At 43.7% G+C, this 19192-nt stretch overlaps 1 protein-coding gene across 2 annotated transcripts; it reads left to right on the top strand.

The window, feature by feature from the left end:
- The first annotated feature begins 3322 nt into the window (after positions 1-3322).
- On the top strand, positions 3323-4999 carry LOC136483443 (probable WRKY transcription factor 70). Of its 2 annotated transcripts, XM_066480521.1 has the most exons (4): positions 3395-3444; positions 3534-3849; positions 3933-4037; positions 4380-4999. In XM_066480521.1, exons 2-4 carry the CDS (start codon positions 3554-3556, stop codon positions 4780-4782), a joined length of 804 nt encoding a protein of 267 aa, XP_066336618.1. In that variant the 5' UTR covers positions 3395-3444; positions 3534-3553; the 3' UTR covers positions 4783-4999. The 2 variants fall into 2 exon arrangements, with proteins under 2 accessions (XP_066336617.1, XP_066336618.1); XM_066480520.1 differs by having other exon boundaries at positions 3323-3849.
- Positions 5000-19192: the final 14193 nt, after the last annotated feature.

Raw genomic sequence — 19192 nt, 5'->3', positions numbered from 1 at the left:
AAAATGGAGGCATTTTTGGAGGCGGGCCACCATTAATAGATTTGAGGAGGCGGTTATTTTTTGACCGCCTCCGTAAATCGATTTTGCGATGTGGTTAATTGTGACCGCCTTGGTTAATAAAAATGACCGCCTCCGTTAATCCTAGGCATTAACCGAGGCGGTTGGATTTTGTAAACGCCTTGGTTAATAAAAGGTCACTGCCTCGCAAAATCATTTGTGTAGTAGTGAATGAAGGTGGTTCCAATCAGCGGATCTAGGCCATAGTGGTACGGTGAAAAGATGGCAAGGACGGCACGAAGTGGTATGCGATTTGCTGTTGTGACCCACACTAGAATGACGATGAGAGCGGCATATCAATGGGACATGCTGCCTAAACAAGGGTGTTGTCTCAGCGGAGAGAGATCGATCTCCCGAGGGCACATATATCGTGCAAAAGCAATGTCTTGTGCTCTATATTAGAAACTTGAACTTGTAATACCATGTAGAATACAATTGGGTGAAAATAGGTTTTTTGTATTAATCCTCTCAGATGCTATAGATAGAGTTTACATGACTTAGGGTCAAGCCAGTATATGAGATCGTAATACCAAATAACTCTAGCCTAGTCGTCAACTGACTCTACCTTAGTCAACGAATAACTCTATGCTAGTTGTGATACACTCTAACATTATGCTTTGCCACAATAGATGATAACGAATTACTATTGTTCTTATGGAATGAAAATGTTAATGATTCAAACTGCTAAGTGTATATTTGGTAGTTTAGAATTATATATAATCCAATATTGCCATATGTGTTAGAGATTCAACTTGCCTCATAGGTCTCTGTACTATATATATTCCGCCCAAGAGGCTCAATACAATCTAATCCACACATTATTCTAAATCATCGATGCATTCATGGTATCACGAGTTTAGAGTTTTGATCCTAAGTCGATGGTTCCATGCCTACCCATGCTGCTCCTTGGGCGATCAATCTACCCTGGGGGCCATGCCTTCATATGAAGGTTTTGGTTGTAGATTTAGTTGACCTATCGACCTAGCATCGTCTTGCAGTAGATCATGAGCAGAGCACTACTATGGGTGTCACCGAGTTGTTGGGACTTCCAACCATGCTAACCGGCCTTCACTCCCGTTAGACCACTCGTCATGGGTGTTGAAATATAAAGTGAATTTCCCACCTTTCCTGTCAGTTTAAGCTTTCACGTTGAACTAATGATGCATGCAACTCAATATGGTGTTAGAGCCAAATGTTTCAAGTTCTAATCCTAGTGGGCGCAATTACTAATTGCTGTCGACTACTATTTCACATTTGAGGCCTAAGAGAGCCTGTGTGAGGTGTTGTTGAAATATAAAGTGAATTACCCACCTTTCGCATCAGCTTAAGCTTCTGGGTTGACCTAGTTAGTTCATGCAACTCAATAGTGTTGAGCACCGCACTACCACACAAACTTTTATAGAGGCGGTCAAAATCTATCTTTAGAGAAACTCCAAGAGTCTTTTTATATCCTTCTGTACTGATAGTAATAGAAATTATGGTGAAAAAAAGCCCACCAACAGTTCCTTCAATTAGATCTCAAATATTGTCATCTTCTATTTCTGGTTTCTCGCTAGCAAAAAAATAGAGAGTGGGGATGGCTCTCCAGACTACACACAAGATACATAGAAGCCGTTGAAGGTGAAAAGATTTTTATTCAAAAAGCTCTCCAAATAAGAATTAGAGGGTGGGTTTAAGAAAGGCTCTTAGAGATGCTCTCAGGGATAGTTGTGCAACCGTACTATAAATTTGATTTTAAGGGACGGTTTTACTAAGCCAACCGCCCCTAGAAATAATTTTCTAAAATAGAAACAATATTAAACTATTAAAAAATTTAGAAAGAAAGTAATTTTGTCATTACTAAATCTCAACCCATGTTTTGGCAAATAATACCACTGTATTGACATCCACATAGTCTTATGGCATGATGAGTGTGTATGTGTATCTCTTTCTCTTCTGCTGTAGTAGTAGCAACACTCAATAGCGAAACTATGTCAAAAGCTTGGCACTGATGTTGGTCTTTTGATCTCCTTTGTGGAAAATAATGTTAAAATCTTTTTTGAGGAATAATAATGTTAAAATCTTGAGCCTGGTTATTAGAAAGAAAAGAAAAACTAGACCTTGATGTAGTCGGCACAAAGGAACAAATGTGTGCTAGTCTATGATTGAAAAACCGTATCCAAGTCCACATTTGTTGCTCAGTTTTTCTGAGGCTCATCGTTCACTCCAATTAAGAATTAAATGCCGTTGGAAAACTAAGCAATACGCTGTGGCATATGAATTGTTGATACGTCGCGCCAACAACGTGGACTGGCAGAGCATTTTTTTTTCTACGAACAGCACGGGTAAATTTGAGCCTACGTGAAACATACTAATGCTTAGGAGCATGACGAATTTGTGCTGAGGCGAGCGTGCTTCCGTCAGCATGATGGAAACTTTAGAATTTGCGTCTCCAAGCAAGCTAACTTATTGCACCTCATGGCTTGTATTTTAGTGGTGCTGTGTTTTCTTTTATTTCTTAGTTTTGTCATTGTTGTGCTAATCCATGGTTAGCCACACTTTTAATCAAAGAGTTCAGGCCCGCGCACAATTAGCTCGCCAAAGTTTCTCACTTTCTCTCAAAAATATATCATGGATATCTAGTATGTATGCAGAGAGTGCTGATTTGGATGCAAGTACTCGTAATTCATTTCATATTTATTTGAACCTGAGAAGATGGGAAAAAAAAAAGTCCTGTTTCTGAACATGCATGTGAGGACCAGACCATTCACATGTCTGCAGAAACTAATTCTGAATTTATAATCCCTGCTTATTCAAACCAGCTCAAGATCTCTTTTGTTTTCAGATTCCAAGGGATTGTTGTTTATGGCAGAGCACAGTAAAAGCTGAAAAGGTCATGGGAGAAGCAAAAGCGACTGCTCACTGACTAGACTAGCTAGCTTGTTTCCGGAGCAGGCAGTACCTGGTGAGAACAAGCGACAATTCACTACGATGAAGTTAATCAATCCTTGCCCCAGGTTAATTTCATGACTACGACTGCAGAATCTAACCATGATCTTTCCAAATCACTAGTACATGCATCTTGTACTAGTAAGTAGTAACAGACGAGTAGAGGAGCAATGCAACCTATAAGTGCGTGGTAGCTGCAAAGTCTGAATCCTTGCCTGTTTTCACGTGCTCTGCACCTGCCTACGCACGCAGGCAGGCAGCCACAGCAGATTATATTACTGCACAAGTTGGTCCATTAATTATGTTGCCATGACATTTCCATCCCCGTATATAAGTAGAGCGGATTAGGAGTAACCTTATCGCCATAGCCAGCCACGACTAGCTTCTTCTTCCTTGCTTCATTCCTTCTCTGACAGCTGCCTGAAAATTAGAACCTGCAGCTAAGCTAAGCTTCAGTAGGTTAGTTTCTTCCCACATCACCAGCTCTTCAGACACAAGAGAGATGAAGCACCAACAGTATAATAGCAGATGTCTTGCTCAATCTTCAGCTTCTGATCACCGGTCGGCGATGAAGGAGATCGCCAGGGGCCAGTCTCTGGTGACGCAGCTGCGAGCAATCGTGCTACCAGCACTGCAGGCCGACGAACGCTCTGAGCTTGTCGCCCACATGTTCCAGAACATACTGGATTGCTCCAGCAAGGCCATGGCCGAGCTGCAGATGCATCAGGCTCGAAGTACACGACGACCTGATGATGATGATGTGCTTGTGGATGACAAGAAGAGAGTGAAGAAGATTTCCTCTGTCGACTGCAAGAACATGGAGGGTGTTACTACTGCTAAATCCCGTCATCAGCACAAGAGAAGGTACCATGTGAGCTAATGAGTTCATTTGAAATGCTTCTTGAGGTTGCATATGATTATTAATCCAGAAATAAAATTTTAAGCAGGAGATTTGATGACTCTGTGTCACTTGAAACACCTGTGCCGCACTACGATGGCCGGCAATGGAGGAAGTATGGGCAGAAGTACATCAACAACACCAAACACTCAAGGTGAATTTATCCTTCTTAATTGAAAGATGCGTTTCCTGGTTATTCTTTCATTTCCTTTTTTAAAAACTCCCTTGTATTACCAAGCAATCATGCCACATGTTGTTCCAAAGATGTTAAGCAAGCTAGGTCGTCGAAGTTTAGTTTGGGATGATAAAGGAAGGACACTGCCAGTTTTTTTTTTTTTTTTTTTTTTTTTTGGTACTGAACTCTAGACCCGGATTAGGTTGATCCTGGATTTGCCCATGACTTTACAGTATTAATTAATTAGTATGCACACAAAGTTAGATAGTGATGCAAATTTGCAGTAAGCTGTATTTGTCACTAATTGAGTTGCATATGCAGGAGCTACTACAGATGCACCTACAGACAGGAACAAGGCTGCAAAGCAACGAAGACGGTGCAGCAACAAGATGACAGCAGTGGTGCTGATCATACCCTGATGTACACGGTCGTCTACTATGGCCAGCATACTTGTAAGGATAATGATGGTGCTAATTCAAGCCCTGATGACTCTGAAACACACACCACCAGAAGCAACAGCGACAGCCAATCCAGCACATCGAGCGCCTGTACAGATCCTTGTGACAATCAGAATCAGACATCCCTACATGACAATAAACCGATCGACGACAAATCTGAAAAGTTGGTCACAAAGGACATGTATGAACCATTCGACATGACTGTGTTTGCACCGTTCGATTTGGATGGTTGGGAGTTGGATGCACTCCTGAGATTTGGAGCTTGATAACTCGGATACCAACGAAAAGCTAGCAACGATTAATTGATAATTTGGTATGTTTTGAGGAGAGGTGTGTAATAAGGCATATCTCATCAGAAGCTTGTACTTAGTTGTCTAGAGTTGAAAATATCATTTGTGCAATGTACAATACTAAGTATACCGTCAATTTTGTGTCCTTCTGTATCAAAAAGTTACAAATGAAAAGAAAATAAAGAGAGCGAAAGAGAAAGAACAATACATTGTATGTATAACCTTCAAGGCTTCAAGGATGGCATTGGTGCAATTTTAATTTTAATTTGTAGTAACTCGCTAACAAGTAGAAACAGAAAACCGAGCCATTTACTGACAAAAAAAAACAGTTTTCATGACAAACCCTCAATACATTTGGGCGCGATTTTGATATCATGACATGGTGACTTACCATGTGGATCCGGATGGAATTAATCAATCTGCCTTTCTCAATGATACTGTAAATGTAAAACAAAAAAACAGATATGCCTTGACATTTCTAAGCAAAACTAGGAATCATCAGCTATCAATCGGAGTGCATGGGATCCTCACCTTCTTGCTCATCATTGTGTATTTGTGTTCTGGATTTCAAATATTATATTAGTGCTACCTCATTCTGGAAAAATATTTCAGAAGTATATTGCATATCAATGCAACAGCTAGTTGTCAAGCAAATTACATATGGTAGACTTACTATTATGTGATTAAAAAATCGTAGGCGCGCAGTCTGACCCATGGCCGCCACAAGATTGGCGTATATGCTCTTAGTTTTTTCCATTAGCAATTGCCACTTGGTAATTAATATAGTGAGATAGATTAAGAAATGATGTTGAATCCAAGTATTAGTATCAAAAAAGGTCGTCGTACCATACCCATTTATATATCTACCCTGGTACCACTCCCGTATGATGGAAAAGAATATATATTTCTTTACCAGACAAGTTGGTACATGTTGGTATATGTATCTAGGACAGCATATATCTGTCAAGTTATATCAGATTTGATGTGTAAATATGAAAACAACCTGACTTCAGTGTTGATAACGAGTAGAGGTGAGAGGCCGCGTGCTTACCATTGGAAAAGCATGTTCCGTTTCACCAAACACCTGATGGGATCCAAGCAAGGCGATGGAATATAGCATTATATTACTTATGCCAACTTTTTCTATGGCACTTAATTACAACAACTTGTGGATGCACTCATTAGATTAATTTGGAGCCTGGTAACAATTCATATATGGATGAATGAGTGGCAGTTAAAGAGGTGGCGAAAGATCGCAAAGAGGGGTTCAACTCACTAGCAATATTAGTGGCATGGGAGATTAGGAAGCACATGAACTACTGCGTTTTTAATGACTCTAATCCAAACATCAAAGTGGTGTTGCGGGCTCTCACTTATGAGTGCATTCTGTGGTGCTTGGCACGAGCAAAGGGCCTCCAGGAGCTTCTTGCGAGGTCGTTTGGGAGGGTTTCAGGACCCTAGTTTGGTTGTTTTGATCGCTTAGTTTTCACTTTGTAAGTTTAGTGTGATCTAGCCTTTTAGAGAGTTGTGGGTGTACATTGGCGGCGTTTGTGAGTATCGTTGGGGATTTCTTTCCCTATTCTTTAAACAATTCTTCTTAATGAAATGATATGTAGCTCTACTGCATGTTTGAGGAATAAAAGATATATATCAATGAATGAGAAAGTTATCAGTCTGAATGATGTGAATCAAATCTTAGGAACAGTGTGGGATGGCAGAGACAAAAAAATAATAAGAGGAAGAGGATGAGAAATCATGGTGAAAAAATGACAGTATACTGGTGGACTATATTTTTCTCAAACACGTAGAAGAGCTGCACATCTTCTTTATATTAAAGAGAGAAAGGCTTTATAATTAAGGCAACCTTCTCACTTCTACTAGTATGACAAGTATTTGTGTGAATATAGAGGGAGGAAGTTGCCGCACTTGTTGGAATCTACTACTAGTCCAAAGTCATTGGGTTCTCACAATGCAATATCGTCCTTGTATGTGATTGTCGCGTTCTAAAATTGGAACATCAGCATGACCTTAATATGGAAAAACATATGTTAGTTCAGAGTCATGCATTGCAACAGCAAGCGATTACAAGTAATCAACTATTACTATATAATGGCAAGTAGGTGTTGATCATTGAGTATTACTAATAAACTGGGTCAGTTGACCCCCAGCCGCCACAAATTTGGCGTATATGCTCTGGACCACCACGTGTGCACCCAGATCAGCTGGATAAAATTGATGTTGCAACTTGCAACCTGTAATGAACAAAAGGGATATGTATATATATGTTAATGTATGTATGGAGTGGTAGCATAGTTTAGTGCACAAGTTGGCCTCTCCACAGGGAGTAGAATATATACAGTAGTTACTTGCATCAGATTTGATAACACTATATATACACAATAACCAGTAGTAAGAATTAATAGTATGTATGCATCACTTCACCAAACACCTGACTTCGGTAGCTATATGTATGTCTATCAAGCAAATGGGCAGTAGTTAATTGACTAAGGTATATGCTTTGTTATGTATTCTATCAGGTTCTAACATGTTGAGAACAAGGAGCGTTTCATTTGTAATTACATTACACACCCAATGCAAGGCTAAGAGGCTGATGAGTCGTTGAGACGTAACCATTGAAGGGAAGGGCGTGATGGGCATCATCCTTGTCCAAAATACAATTAGGATAACCAACAAATAAATAACCATGCACACTACAGCACATATTGTAGTGTTTTCTTTGAGCAAAGGTAATACAGCGATATTATTACTAGTCTATATATAAGTTGTGCAAAATTTACAAGCTGTTGACAACCAAAACTGGCAGAGACACTTGGAATAATATCCAGGCCCATGGCTGAAATTTAGTTGTCTCACTAAGAGGTAGCTGAAACATCAACTCTGGTCTAAAGGTGAAACTTCCAGCCAGGCCTTGTTCACTTTGCAAATTTTTTGAACCCGATGAATAGTATCACTTTCGTCTTATTTGGCAAATATTGTCCAATCGTGGACCAACTAGGCTCAAAAGATTCATCTCGTGATTTCCAACTAAACTGTGTAATTAGTTATTTTTTTTACCTACATTTAATACTCCATGCAAGCGGCTAAAAATTGATGTGATGGAGAGAGAGTGAAAAAACTTGGAATTTGGATGGCATCTATACAAGGCCCCAGTCGTAACTCGGAAGTTCCAATCATCTAGTGGTAAGAATATCGAGGTGAAAAGCATATGTAAATTTAGAAGATGTCGGATTATATATGGTTCAGGTGGGCACTTTTAAACCGTAAACCAAAAACCGACCCGACCCGAACCGAACCAAAATATTGGTTTTTCGGTTTTCGGATTCGGTTTCGGTTTTAACACCTGAAGAGTTCAGGTGTCGGTTTTGGCTTCGGTTTGGACGTCCAACAAAACCGAGCAACCAAACAAACCGAAGCAGAGAGCACACGACACCAGTTCTGAGCGTTCGGGGAAATTTATATTTTTACCATTATAACGATCGCCACTCATCCAAAAATCATCCTTAGGATGGCACTTACAAATTTAACAGATGAGAGAAGTTTTAACATCCGTTTACCACTTTTGCACATATGGCACGCCACGTCTGCCTGATACATTGGCGTCCAGTCAGCATGGGCATAAGAAATGTCTTTGCTGCCCCTAACCTGCTCCTCTCTCTCCGTCTCTCTAACAGCTGGGTCCTGCAACTCCCTCTCACTGCCTGGTGTGCCCGACTCGTCAGTTTTGTCTTCCACCTCTAGCACCTGGATGGGAGCACAAGAACCTCCACCTGCCAGCAAGGGTGGGCGCGGCCCCGCTGCGGGCGAGCTCGGTGGCGCAAGTGGACCTAGCCGCAGGTGAGCTTGGCTCCGAAGGCGGCGCAGGTGGCCCCGTCCGTGGGCAAGCTTTAGGTCCATGGGCGGCGGAGCTGGGCGACGACGCGAGCGCGGGAGGGGTCAGGGCTGCGCGTGGGCGGCAGCCGGCTTGAGCGGCGACGCGGACAGTCTACGGGCTCCTGTCGCTAGGCAGGAGGCAGGCGCACGGCGAGCTCCCCAACGCTTGGTGGCCGCGTGCGAGCTGGGTGGGGCTAGGTGGCTATGGTGAGCGCAGCGAGCTCCGTAGGCAGTGGCCACGTGCGAGTACGATGGCACTGGGTAGCCAGCCACGGCAAGCTCCCGTCGACGGGAAAAGGCACGCACCCGCCTCTCCCAGATGGGCACGGCCACGGCGAAGGAGCACGGGGCACCACTGGTTCGTGGTGGTGGCGTCGTGGAAGCACTACAGGGACGACGACCACGAGCAGTACCAGCAGGGCGTGGAGGTGGATGAGCTCGCCCGTGGCCAGGGCGCCCGTGTCGCTGGGACCAAGCTCACCCACGCCGCTAGGGCCGAGCTTGGACGCGGCCAGGGCCTGCCGCGCCGCCGGTTCCGAGCTCACCCGCGGCTAGGGCCTGCCGTGCCACCGGGGCCGACCTCACCTGTGGCCAGGGCCACCAGCACCGTCGCTAGCCAAGCTTGCCTGCGCCCGGGCTGAGCTCGCCATCAAGATTGAGCTCAAGCAACTCATCGTCTCCATCCTCGACGGCCCTAGTGTCAGCCGCGTCATGCGCGAGGCTAGCTTCTCCAGCACCGGTGAAGGCCATGGAGCAGGGGGCGTGTGCAGCATTGTGACCAACGGAGGAGATCATGGAGATGTGTGAGTATGTAGGAGGTGGGCGACAAAGCTGACGAGTGGGGCCCACTTGGCAGTGATAGGAGCTGCGGGACCCGACTGTCGAAGAGGGAGAGAGGGGAGCAAGGCAGGGGCAGCAAGGACATTTTGCATGCCCATGCTGACTGGCCAACATGTCAGGCAGCTGTGGCGTGCCACATGTGATGTTAAAACTTCTCTCATCTGATAAATTTATAAGTGTCGTATGGTAAAAATGTAAATTTCTCGAGCATTCGCAACAGACCAGCACTAGGAGCCAATACCCCTGAAGGCCCAATAGCTCCACTCGGCCACTCCCCAGCCCAAGCACTCCACTATCCACTCTCCACTCACCCCATGCCCAAGTGGCAAGTGCCCAACCCTATCTCCTTCCTCCGTTCCTTGGCGGCAGCAGGCGCATGCCGCCACTGGCACGCAACTCTTCAGTGGTGAGGGCTAGGGAGGGCAGGGCGTGGGACGGTGCGGGTCTGCGTCAGTGCCCCAGCGTCGGCCATTGTGGTGTGCAATAGGGGGCGGCGAGGCTCCTCAGTGGTGGCCTACGCGGCGTGCGGTGGCAAGATGCCTCAGTCGCGAGGGCGTGGCGGCCAGCGAGGCTCGCGGCGCAGGGTGCGGGCGGGGTTAGGGGCAGCATAATGTGGCTCCTCTGCGCCTGACCGGCATGTGAGCAAGGCAGCGCGACTCATGTAGTTATGTGTCCTGTCAAATTTGTTCAGTGGAACCAAAAACCAAACCTGAAAACGCCAAAACCGAATTTGTCGGTTCTTGATTCTACCAGCAATCGATCGGCTTTTGGTTGCTAGAAACCAAAGTTTATGGGAACAAAAGAAACTGAACCAAAATCTCGGTTAAAACCAATTGCCCAACCTGATATATGGTGTTACAAATATAACATTCCAAGCTGATTGGAATCCCAACGCGACTTGGCACATGGAGCTCCATATGCTTGACTTATCTACCCAGTCTGTCTCTATCTCTACAACTAAAAAGACCGAGATGTTATCGTGCAGCCGGTTTCACCATTGCCCTGCACTAATACCTCTCCCTACTGGCAATTTTTTTGTGTGCCAATAGGTGGGCCCTTCACCCTTAGTCACCACTCCTGTCGTTTCCGCCACATGCATGCCCTGACACCACTATTGCCAAAGCGGTCGGTGCTCGGTGTCGCGCTTCTATGTTTGCCCCTTGTCGGCCAATAAGCTGAGATGTGCCTCAATGCTCTAGAGCGGCACACCCCAAAGCCGCGCATCACCACCTCCCTAGCACCACGCTGCCTTCAGCCGCACTGTCGCACCAACAGGACTCTTCTGGAGTTGCGGGAGATCCCAATTGGGTACTGCGAGAGGGGGTATGGATGTGCTGGTGGTTGTTGCTCCCTTCTCCAGCAAGTACCCAGCTCATCCCAACTCCTTACTATCTTCATCGCCCATGGTGAGCTGCGGTTTGCTCTAACTGTCTTCCTACACGGTGGGATGTCATGGCACCCGAGCATCATAGCAGTAGGGTGCCAGGGTTGAGGTGGCTCAAGGCGTTGCTGGTGTACATGGCCGGATTGAATTCATTTTTGTTTGTTTCCTAGCTTGTTTGGATGGATTTCCTTGATGGTTGTGTTAATCGAGTAATCGACTGTTTTGTTCTCAATGGGTGATTTATGGACTATGGAAGCAAACTTATAGTACTTCAAAGAGATGATTGGTTCTAAAAGGTTTATGGATCAATAAATCTTGTTAGGGTGACATTAACACTTCTGTGCGTATGTACAATATTATAAATACATCCCTTGATGATTGCCCATCAACAAGGATTTTGCCTAAATTTTGAAGTAAATTTAAGAAACATCTTGGTAGACACAAATACGAACCTAGGCTAGCCAAGTTCAAGAGCAAACCATGTTTTACAATTTTGTATCCCATTGCAATGCACGGGCATAAAAACTAGTAGGCAAAAACACTAAGGGCAGCTCTAACAGTGTTAAAGAGCTAGCTCATATATTATTTTATTTAATAAGAAGGAGAGAGAATGATAAGATAGCTCTTCATGAAGAGCTATGCTCACACATTTTTATATGATTCATGTGTCTATGATTACACATTTTTCTATACCACACTACTACAGAAATGGGCACATCATCAACAATTATTTTTGAACGAAAATGGCATTTGCTCTACACCTTTTAATTAAGATAGAAAAAGAGAGTTCAAAGCACACAATACAGGCTAATCCCAAGGCCCAGAGGATCTAGCAACACAACTCCCTAGAAATGATCTAGGGATAGGAAAAAACTGAGCTTGAACAACCCAGAGAAGAGGAATCGGAGTGGGACCTACGACAACGAAAATCAAATGCTCTCAAGGAACAATTTTTTTTGCTCTCTAGGCGCTGCACTGGGCGGAGGGGTTTCGCCTTTCCTAGGGGGGAGGGTAAGTGGTACCCTAGGTGGCGGCACAAGCCCGGTGGTAGCGATATGCATGCAGCTCCACCTAATGCAAGGATGCGTGCAGGCGCGACGCAGACGTTGGGTGGTGGTGGGGGAGGAAGGAACATTGGGTGGAGGTCAAAATTGGTGGGGGAGGAGGAGCGTCGGGTGAAGTTGGATGGCGGGCATGGGCACGTGTTGGCGGCGGCGGGCGTGTGTGTGTGCGGGCAGTGGCGGGCGCGACTAGAGAGAGAGGGGGAGATGCAAGAGAGGGAGATGAACTGGTGGCGATGGCTGATGCAGGAGACCAATCAGACTGCGAAGGAAGACCTAGGGATAAGGTGTTAGTGGAGTGGGAGTACTTTAGACTTACGCTTTGGTCTGTTTGATGGGCCTTTCTCTTCAATAAGTGTATATGCTAACGCCTAGGCACGCCTAGGCTCTAGGTGGAGGGCCATCACCTAGAGAGCATCTAGTGTCTTTTGTAACCTTGGTTGTAGTGCCTTTGGAAACACATGCATGAATTTTATTCCGCTCTTTGTCACCATCACTCACACATCTTCCAAGTGCTTGCGGCTCGCCACAAACTGCAAAACTTTGCACCACAAGCTGTCAATACGCTGAGCCGTGTGGTCGCACTACTAGCACATTCTTGGAATCTTGGTGCCTAGTATATCAGATGTGCCAAGTATGCTAATGAAAGCTCTAGTTTGGTTTTGGTGAATTGATGAAACCCTAAGTGCTAACCTAGTTTATCAAGTGATCATGAGATAGGTAGAACACTCCAAGTTGTGAAGCAAATGAAGATCATAGCATGATGAAGATGATGCTATGGTAATGATCAAGTGCTTGGACTTGAAAAGAAGAAAGAGAAAAACAAAAAGCTCAAGGCAAAGGTATAATTTGTAGGAGCTATTTTGTTTTGGTGGTCAAGACACTTAGAGAGTGTGATCACATTTAGGTTTGATAGCCGTACTATTAAGAGGGGTGAAACTCGTATCGAAATGTGGTTATCAAAGTGCCACTAGATGCTCTAATTCATTGCATATGCATTTAGGATCTAGTGGAGTGCTAACACCCTTGAAAATGTTTGTGAAAATACGCTAACACATGTGCACAAGGTGATACACTTGGTGGTTGGCACATTTGATCAAGGGTGGTGAAGTTTGGGAGCAAGGGTAAGAAACTCCACCGGTGGAGTGTCCGCTCGTAGAGTGCGGACAGTCCGACGGTGCCACCGGCGCCCTAGACAGAAAAGACAGAGGTCACTAGGAGTGACCGGACGCTGGCCATAGTTGGACTAGCGCGTCCGGTCAGATATATCAGCGAAGACGCTGGCGTTGGTCAAACGACCGGATGTTGGATCGCTATGCGACCAGACGCTGGCAGGGCGCATCCGATCAGTGCTGACGTACGCTGACGTGAGGCACACAGAGGAGATGTTGAATGACCGGACGCTGGGTGAGTCCGATCAGGCATGACCGGATGCATCCGGTCGTGAAATGTCGCGTTTAGAAACTTACTGGAAACGACCGGACGCTGAGATTCAGCGTCCGATCACTTTCTAATTGATGCATCCGGTCAACTCAAGTGACCGTTGAGATCAGGACACATGGCTGTCGTCGGGCGACCGGACGCTGAGGTCCAGCATCCGGTCAACATGACCGGAGGGTCCGGTCAGCTCGTGTTGTGCCCAGTGAAGGGGTACAACGGCTCTATTTCGTGGGGGCTTCTATTTAAGCCCCATGGCTGGTTCAAGCTCACCCTCTTGGCCATTTGCACTGACATAGCAACCTTGTGAGCTTAGCCAAAGCCCTCCCACTTATCTCCATCATTGATTCATCATCTTTGTGAGATTGGGAAAGAATCCAAGTGCATTGCTTGAGTGATTGCATCTAGAGGCACTTGGTGTTCATGTTTCGCTGCGGGATTCGCTTGTTACTCTTGGTGGTTGCCGCCACCTAGATGGCTTGGAGCAACGAGGATCGTCGAGCGAAGGTTGGTGATTGTCTCCGGCTCCGATCATGGTGATTGTAAGGGGTTCTTGACCTTTCCTCGGCAGAGAGCCAAAAGGTACTCTAGTGGATTGCTTGTGGCTTGTGTGATCCTTATCTTATGTTGGTTGTGCGGCACCCTATTGAGGGTTTGGCGTGTGAAGCCAATTAGCGCGTGAACCTCCAAGTGAGTGAATCGCCACAACGAGGACTAGCTTGCCGGCAAGCAAGTGAACCTCGGTAAAAATCATTGTGTTCATCATTTGATTCCGAGGTGATTGGTCTTCATTGTTATTCATTCTTGTGATTGATTAGCTCCTTCCTTGACATGGCGGTATAACCTTCTTGATCACTCTCTTTATATTACCGCAAACTAGTTGTCAAGCTCTTTAGAGTAGCTAGTTGTGAGAGCTTGCTTGCTTGCTTAGTGTGGCTCTTTAGTTAGCCTTTGAGAGCACACTAACATAGGGTAGTGTCATAGCTATTGTGTGAATAGATACTATCTAAACTAGAATTGGGGTAGGTGGCTTGCATTTTGAGTAGGCTAGCACAACACTTGCTTCGCCTTATAATTGTCTAACCATTTTGTTAAGTGTTGTTGTAGAAATTTTTATTAGGCTATTCACCCCCCCCCCCCTCTAGCTATTAGGACCTTTTAAGTGGTATCGGAGCCGAGGTCATCGTGATTTGAGGCTTAACAACCTTCGATGCAAAAATGACTCAAATCAAAAACACTAAGAAGCCACCCTAATTTGATGGCTCAAATTACCCCCTATTGGAAGGCTAAGATGACAACATATATCAAGTCAATCAATAGGAAGATTTGGAAAGTGGTAGAAACAAAAATTGAGATTGAAGATGAAGATGCTCCCACTGCCGCCGAAGAAATACTTCTCCAAAACAATGGCATTGCTCTTAGTGCCATCCATGATGCTTTGGATGAGAGAACCTTTGAGCAAATCAAGAACATTGAGAGAGCTCATGAGGCTTGGAAGAAATTAGAGGAATCATTTGAGGGCATTCAAGCCGTGAAGGGTGCAAAGGCATATATTCTCAAAGAGAAGTTTGCAAGCTTCAAGATGAAGGAGGATGAAAGTGTGCCGGATATGTTCCATCGGATGGAGGTGATTGTCAATGATCTCAAAGCACTTGGTGAGAAGATAGAGGACAAAGACTTCTCCAATAAGTTCTTGAGATGTTTACCCGCAAGATTTGGCATGTTGGTCACCTTGCTAGTGAGGACCGGTTTGGACACAATGACACCAAACCAAATCTTGGGAGATATTATGACCGATGATGCTTATAGAGATGATGATGAGAAGGAAGAAAAGAAGGAGAAGAAAGATGACAAGAAGGATGACAAGAAAAAGAGCATGGCATTCAAAGCCACATCATCCAAGGGCAAAGCTAAGCAAGAAACATCAAGTGAAGATGATGATTCATGGGATGATGATGATGATGATGATGATGATGAGAAGATGGCTCTCTTTGTCAAGAGATTTGGCAAGTTCATGGTGAAGAAGGGCTATCGTGCTAGGAGAAATAAGTCTTCATCCAAGAACAAAGAAGAGTCAAGAAGGTGCTTCAAGTGTGGAAGCAAAGATCATCTTATTGCTCAATGTCCATACAATAGCGACAATGATGATGACAACAAGAAGAACAAGAAGAAGGACAAGAAGGAAAAGAAAGAGAAGAAGGACAAGATGGCCTTCAAGAAAAAGAAGGGTGGTTCATATATAGTCACTTGGGATAGTGATGCTTCATCAAGTGATGATGATGATAGTGATGATAACAAGACCACCAAGAAGAAGGTTCTTGCAAGCATTGCAATCAATGAGAAGCCTTCTCTCTTCGAATCTTCATCATGCTTCATGGCTAAGGCCACTAAGGTACAAACTAGTGACGATGAAAGTAATGAGGAACATGATGATGAAAATGAAAAATGAAAATAACCATGATAGTGATAGTGATGATGATGAACCCACCAAAGATGAATTATTTGACATGCTAGAGGATGCTAGAGAACACTTTGACATCAAGAGAAGGGAATGCAAAAGCTTGCGTAAGGAACTAAAAGCCCTTAAGCAAGCCTTTGATGAGCTCAATGCATCTCATGAGAGGCTAGAGGAAGCCAATGAGAAGCTTGGCAAAGCTCACAAAAAGCTTGAAAAGGCTCATTCCTCCTTGCTTGATGAGCAAAATAAAAAGAAGCATGTTGAAACTTGCAATGTAGGTTTAACTTGTGACATAATTGATGAATCACTATCTATGCCTATCATTGTTGCTACTACTAATCCTTCTTGTAGCACTTCTACTTCTACCTCATCTAGTAGTGACGGTCTCACTTGTGATGCCTCACTAGTGGTTGTGAATGAGAACCTCAAGAAGGAGGTCAACAAGCTCACTCACACCTTAGCTAAGGCTTATGGTGGTGAGGACCGCTTGCTTATGTGCTTGGGTAGCCAAAGAGCTTCTCTCTATAAATAGGGATTGGGCTACACCTCCAAGAAAGGCAAGGCGGCCTTTGCTCCTCACAAGACTAGTTTTGTGAAGAACAATGGTCAGTTTTGCACTAGTTGCAAGCAAGTTGGTCATGTAGAGTAAAAATGCATGAACAAGAAATCACAAGCTAATGTATCCTTCATAAATCTTGATTCATGCTATATGCTTACTAGGGGTACAAATGGTATAAAGGCTAAGTTCATTGGTAAACCATGGATGGGCTCAAAGAAGAAAGCCATTTGGGTACCAAAGAGCATAGTGACTAACCTTCAAGGACCCAAGCAAGTTTGGGTACCTAAAAAGAATTGATCTTCTTTTGTAGGTAAATTACAAAGCCGGAGGAAGGCATTGGGTTCTTGATAGTGGGTGCACTCAACACATGACCGGTGATGCAAGAATGTTCAACTCAATCAACACCAATGGCAATGATTGTTATGATAGTATCACATTTGGTGACAATGGCAAAGGCAAGGTCAAAGGGCTTGGTAAGATTGCAATATCCAATGACATGAGCATTTCCAATGTGTTGTTAGTAGAGCTTGAACTTCAATTTGCTATCCGTGGCTCAATTGTGTGATCTTGGATTCAAATGCATATTTGGGGTAGATGATGTAGAGATCATAAGTGTAGATGGCTCTAACTTGATCTTCAAAGGATTTAGATATGAGAATCTATACTTGGTTGATTTCAATGCTAGTGAAGCTAGATTATCTACATGCTTGTTCACTAAGTCTAGCATGGGTTGGTTATGGCATAGAAGGCTTGGTCATGTTGGAATGAAATAATTGAATAGATTGATTAAGCATGACTTGGTTAGAGGCTTAAAAGATGTTGTGTTTGAGAAGGATAAACTTTGTAGCTCTTGTCAAGCCGGCAAACAAGTTGGAAACACCCATCCTAAGAAAAGCATGATGAGCACTAGTAAAACATTTGAGTTATTGCACATGAACTTGTTTGGGCCAACACAATACACTAGCATTGGTGGTAACAAATATGGTTTTGTGATAGTGGATGACTACACTAGATACACATAGGTATTCTTTCTAGTGGACAAAAGTGATGTGTTTGCAATATTCAAATCATTTGTCAAAGGCATTCACAATGAGTTTGAAACAACCATCAAGAGAGTTAGAAGTGACAATGGTAGTGAGTTCAAGAACACTATAATTGATGAGTTATGTGATGAATTTAGAATTAGACATCAATTCTCGGCCAAGTACACACCTCAATTAAATGGCCTTGTTGAGAGGAAGAATAGAACACTCATTGATATGGCAAGGTCTATGCTTAGTGAGTACAATGTGAGTCAATCTTTTTGGGCCAAAGCTATCAACACGGCTTGCTATTGTAGCAACTGCCTCTATTGTCACCTACTGAAAGAGAAGACACCATATGAGCTCTTGAATGGTAGAAAGCCCAACATTGCATATTTTCGGGTCTTTGGTTGCAAATGCTATATCTTGAAGAAAGGCACTAGATTGGGCAAGTTTGACAAGAAATGTGATGAAGGATTTCTACTTGGTTACTCCACTACAAGCAAAGCATATAGAGTTTGAAATTTGGATAGTGGTACTCTTGAGGAAGTTCATGATGTTGAATTTGATGAAACCAAGGGTTCACAAGTAGAGAATGAGAACTTGAAAGATGTTAGAGGCATTCAACTTTCAAATGCCATGAAGAACATGGATATTGGTGAATTGAGGCCTAGGCAAGTGAATGATGATGAAGATGATCAAAAGCAAGTGCTCTCTAACTCAAATGTGCAAGATGATACAAATTAAGTTAGTGCAAGTGGCTCTCATGACAATGAACAAGATCAAGTGGCTAGTACATCATCTCAACCCAATGATCAAGCAAGTGTAAGCAATCAAGTTCCAATCCTCCAACCAACCAATATTGCAAGAAATCATCCATTGGACACTATTATTGGTGATATTTCAAGAGGTGTACAAACAAGATCAAGATTGGCATCATTTTGTGAACACTTCTCATTTGTGTCATCCATTGAACCAAAGAAGATAGATGAAGCATTGAAGGATGTTGATTGGGTGAATGTTATGCATGAAGAATTGAATAACTTCACAAGAAATTAAGTATGGGAATTAGTAGAGAGACCAAAGGGACACAATGTGATTGGAACCAAATGGGTCTTTAGAAACAAGCAAGATTAAGATGGGATAGTAGTAAGGAACAAAGCAAGATTAGTAGCACAAGGTTATACACAAGTTGAAGGTCTTGACTTTGGAGAAACATATGCCCCAGTTGCTAGATTAGAAGCAATAAGGATCTTGCTAGCCTATGCTTGTGCCCACAACATCAAGCTCTATTAAATGGATGTTAAGAGTGCATTTCTCAATGGCTACATCAATGAAGAAGTATATGTTGAGCAACCTCTCGGTTTTGAAGATGACAAGAAGCCCAATCATGTGTACAAGTTAAAGAAGGCATTGTATGGCTTGAAGCAAGCACCTAGAGCATGTATGAGAGATTGGGGGATTTCCTACTCTCTAAAGGGTTCACAATGGGCAAGATTGACACCACTCTTTTCATCAAGAATATTGGAAAAGATCTATTTGTTTTACAAATCTATGTTGATGATATCATATTTGGATCAACCAATCAAGATTTTTGTAATGAGTTTGGAAAGATGATGGCTAATAAGTTTGAGATGCCAATGATTGGAGAGTTGAGTTACTTCCTTGGTCTTCAAATCAAGCAATTAAAGAATGATACATTTGTGAGTCAAGGCAAGTACATCAAGGACATGA

Source organism: Miscanthus floridulus, chromosome 9, assembly GCF_019320115.1.
Source record: "Miscanthus floridulus cultivar M001 chromosome 9, ASM1932011v1, whole genome shotgun sequence".
In the NCBI taxonomy this organism is placed as follows: domain Eukaryota; kingdom Viridiplantae; phylum Streptophyta; class Magnoliopsida; order Poales; family Poaceae; genus Miscanthus; species Miscanthus floridulus.
Note: the sequence above shows the minus strand (reverse complement) of the source record. Positions and strands in the feature narration are given on the sequence as shown.